Source organism: Arachis ipaensis, chromosome B05 (assembly GCF_000816755.2).
Source record: "Arachis ipaensis cultivar K30076 chromosome B05, Araip1.1, whole genome shotgun sequence".
Taxonomy (NCBI): Eukaryota; Viridiplantae; Streptophyta; class Magnoliopsida; order Fabales; family Fabaceae; genus Arachis; species Arachis ipaensis.
The window spans coordinates 128,480,789-128,485,544 of NC_029789.2; the positions used below are offsets into that span (position 1 = coordinate 128,480,789).

At 30.4% G+C, this 4,756-nt stretch overlaps 1 protein-coding gene across 3 annotated transcripts in view; it reads left to right on the plus strand.

Annotated features, from left to right (window-relative positions):
- Positions 96–4,756, plus strand: part of LOC107644092 (transcription repressor KAN1-like) — a 9,205-nt gene continuing 4,544 nt past the window's right edge. Inside the window, exons 1-4 of one of the 3 annotated variants that reach the window (XM_016347886.2) lie at positions 96–1,101; positions 1,195–1,271; positions 1,963–2,008; positions 2,345–2,512. In XM_016347886.2, the coding sequence (XP_016203372.1) occupies positions 465–1,101; positions 1,195–1,271; positions 1,963–2,008; positions 2,345–2,512 (928 nt within the window). In that variant the 5' untranslated portion in view covers positions 96–464. Of the gene's footprint in view, positions 1,102–1,194; positions 1,272–1,962; positions 2,009–2,344; positions 2,529–4,756 lie in introns of all 3 variants that reach the window. The other 2 variants (XM_016347885.2, XM_016347884.2) reach the window with 2 other exon arrangements.

Sequence of the window (4,756 nt, forward strand, 5' to 3'; positions counted from 1 at the left end):
ACCACCACACATCTTTCTTCTCTCTCTTCATTCCCCTTATTATTAGTCCTTATTGGAAGGATGTCTGTTTTGTGAACCTCATCATAAAAAAAAAGGGCCTTAGCTTAGCTTGTTGTTTCTTTTTATTCCATTAATAATACTTAGCCTTTAAATTTGTTTTCTAATACTTAGATATATGTATTTTGTTGATATCCCCCACTTATAATAATTAATATTCCATTATTATTCTCTATATATGTAGCTTTTGTGTTTGTTCGTTCTTTCTTTCTTTCTCTTATATATATACCCTCCTCAATAATCACAGTAACAGTAGAGAGAATAATATATAAACACCATCCACTAGCAGCACCAGCACCAGCAGCAGCAGATCGAAAGAATTGAATTGAATTGTTGTTTATTGTCCCTTAAATAAATTGATATATAGATATAAAAGCAGTATAGTGAGTGAGGAAAAGAAAGAAAGAATGGGTGAGAATGTGATTCCTGATCTATCACTGCAGATAAGCCTGCCAAAGAGTGCTCCACCATCAATATGCAATAATGAAGAAGAAGGAGATTGTGGAGGGTTTGATATATGGAGAAGTAGCACTACTACTAGTGATGGTGCTGAAAAATCACACAGTGATGGTTCCATTTCAATCCCTACTTTTCTTCATCATCATAAGAACATGGAGACACAACTCTCTTTAGCAGCACCTACAACCCCAACCCCTTCTGAAGCTGAAAGCCCTTGGAACAAATCATCATCATCAGAGCAAGTAGTAATTAGGCCTATCAATGGAATCCCTCTTTACAACAACAACAACAACAACACCAACACTCCTTCTTCGCCACTTTCAAGGTTTAATAATGCTATAACTATGGAGAGTCTAAGAACCCTTAATCACCATCACTTATTTGGGGTTATTGGGGGTGCTAACAACAACACTGACTTCACAAACGGGTTTGTGATGAGGTCTAGAATGTTCCCATCATCAACAACAACAACAAGGATGATGATTCATAGCAGCAAGAGGAACATGAGGGCTCCAAGAATGCGCTGGACTACCTCCCTCCATGCCCGATTTGTTCATGCTGTTCAACTCCTTGGCGGCCATGAAAGTATGTTACTCTCAAACCCCTCTTTAATTTCTCCTTCCATCAAACCCTTACTTACTTGATTAATAATTACTTACCTTCTCGATTCAATAATAGGAGCTACTCCAAAGTCAGTTCTGGAACTCATGGATGTCAAAGATCTAACACTCGCTCATGTCAAGAGTCACTTACAGGTACATACATCTTTATTAATATTAATTATTCTTTTTTCTCTACTTTTTCTCATACTAACACTTATCAAAAGAAGGTGTCTAATGTGTGGTGGCAGTGGAAACAGCTAATTTGATTGGTCTAGTAGCTAGTTCGCAAATTTATTTAAATAAGTGTCGAATTCTATTTTATACATGTAATAATTCATTAATCAATATGAAATTTAAAAAAAAAAAACTTCAAACCATAACATATTAGTCTTTAACCTATTAATTTGGGAATACCGGAAAAAGGGGCAGAGACTTCTAAGTATGCGGCACAAGAGCCGAGACATGCAGCAAATGAATGAAAGGGATGAACAGTTGAATCTCTTGTTTGAATTAGGGAACAGGACAAGTTCTACTTTTTTATCAAAGAGAAAAAAAAGAAACATAAAAAGTAGCCATCATTTCTCAATAATACAACCCAATTATATTACTTACCTGCTATGCACTATGCTTGCTTTCTTGTTACTTGTTAGTTGTTACTACTACTACTATTATTATTATTAAAAGATAAAATCAAACAAATTCCCAGAAAAATAAATAAATAATCCCAGAAACGAACTTATTTATTTACTTTTAATCTTTTTTAAATACTCATTGATATTATTGTTTATTGTTTCATTCCCCCCTATGTGTACTAATCTTTTTTGTCTTATTTTGGCTTCTGCAGATGTATAGAACTGTTAAGAATACTGACAAGCCAGCAGCTTCCTCAGGTAAAAAAAAAAAATTTAAAAAGTTTCATAATTTTATTATCATCATAACCTAATAAGCTAATAACACAACAATATATAATTAATTGAGTCCTTGATCTCCGGTCCAAATTTGAGTTTCTTCATTGCACTTTATTTAATTCATCTGAAGAAGATTCCCTAGCTCACTACTTTATGACTCGGACCCTATTCATTCATATTCATTTCAACCATTAAATAAAATAAATAATAATGTTCTGTCTTTAAAAGTTTATGCTAACAATGCAAGTATAGTAGTATTCCTCAATGTTTGTTTCAATGATTTCTGTAGTAATACTAAATATGGTGTTATATATGAAGCATCAGATGGAGATGAAGATTTCATGTCCCTAGCATCACCCATTAGTCAAAATAAGAACTTTTTACCAAATCAAAGAGGGCCCCCAAATAATAATAATGCATCTCTAGATCAAGATTTGGGATACAACACCACTACTGCTACTACTTGCAGCAATAAAAATCTATGGGGTAATTCTTCTTCCAGGTAATTAATTAATTAATTGATGTGATTCATTTCTTTCAATATTATTGTTGCATTGGTGTCAGTGTCGGTTATTATATCTTACAATATCTGCATGCTACATGGTATTGGATCCACTAGCTATATATGCCCCATATATGTATAATAATGCTATATTATAATAATTGATGCATGCATGGTGGAATTTAATAATTAAGTAGGGGAAAATCAGAACCCCAATTTCACCCTTTTTCTGAAGGAAAAAAAATTAAAAAAAAAAAAGTACTAGTTTTTCTCTGACAACTTTTGCTTTTCCTTTCTTTTCTCCACTTCTTCGCTGCTTTATTTCTGATGATAAAAATGGCCATGCATCATTTCGGATGATACTTCTTTTTGGTACACATTTTCAGCTTCTTTAAATGTGGTAGAAAGTGAAGGTTTTCTGAAACTAGATATATTTTTTATTCTTGTGATATAGTTGCAATTAAATATACAACTTTTGACAATCTATGTATATATATATTAGTACTTTCTTCAGATTAACATTCTACTTTTAGATGAATAATGTTCCATTTTCATGTTGATTTCTTTGTTTTTAACCTTTTTTGGCCACTTATAATTGTAAGTCTTAAATGGACTGGCTTGCCTTGAGTTTTGTTCAATAACTAACATTCTTAAAAGTATTCAATTTAAGGGCTTTCAAATCCATTTTTGATGTAATGTCACACTTTCGGTATTCTAGCTTTATCATGGGATTAATGCTCTTGGTACAAGTTTCTAACTCAAAGATTTATGTGGGTCAACTAATAGGACAAAATGGGGTACACACACCTTGGGTTGCAAAATCCAACTATGATTAACAATAACCATAAGAACAACATTTCTACATAGGAAAGGAAAAGCCAGCAAAGACAATTTCTAGTGGAAATTGAAGTTGCAAATAATGCACAGTGCTGCAAAAATTAGATGACCATTATATTATGAAAAAGTTTAGAGACTAACTACAGTATAAATTAATTAAATCAATTTTTTTAAATTTAAAAAATTAAAATAATAAAAGATTTTTTTTTATAATAAACTTATTTTTAACTAGTTAATTGAAGTTGGCTTCCTCTTGGACCTTAGTTTTCTAACATAGGGTAATATATATGTGACAAAATAATAATGTCCACTAAAACATGCATATGTACCTTGTCAGATTATGTTACAAGCTATCCCATTTTTGGAAATAATAATTTGACAACCAAACTAATTAACCTTATTAATATATATACTCATTGATATGTATTATGTATGTTAATTAGATAACTTGTTTTTATATTTGATTGGTAATTTGCACAAATAGTATATAATAATTTTAAATTAAAATGCTGATAATTTTTTAAAATAAATTATATCTTTTATTTAAATAGAAAAATCAAGAATAAAAGATAAAGTTAGAAAAGAAAATAACTTGCATCATAGTAATTGTCTAAAAAACGTTGTTCATACTTAATATAAATAATGTTATGCCATTTTGCTTATTGAAGACATAAAACTGTATACATGGGTGACTGTGAAATCATATAATATTTGATAAAACAAGATATGATGACAATATAATTACTACACTTTTTAGGTTGCTCTATCTTGTAAATCCTAGCCTAGCTACAACTAACATACTAGTAATAATGCTAGTCCATAATAATTGAGTTGGATGGACTCAGATCAGCTTTGACTAAGTGGGGAAATTTCTTCGGTTCTCTAAATTTGTACTGCCTAAAACGTTCTTTCAAAGTCAGAAGACAGGTAGTAACCTTGAATGTAGTGTTTTTGTTTGGTACACAATTTATTTATTCAAACAAGACTATCACTTACTACAGATTTAAATTCACTTACCTCAATGGGGAGAGGCCTTTTTTATTATATATAATACTTTTTTTTATAGAAATATAGAAATTACCAAGACCCAACAATACAAATGCAAGATATATATTGTGGAAAAATATAGATGTTTTAAAATGTAGCACCATAATTAATTAGACTGTTGGTTTTTTTACAATGTAACTCAATATATAGTATATTTTTTGACCTTGACAAATAAAAAAAAATGGTTGTATTTTTAATTTATAGATAACAGAATTAAAGGTCCGTAATTCGTTACGTTTTTTTCTTAAATTAAAAACTTTAATTGACTCTCTCTCATGTATTCTTTGTAGTTAAAATGATATTATTATTATTATTATCTATTCAATTATTTTGGTTTTGTTTAC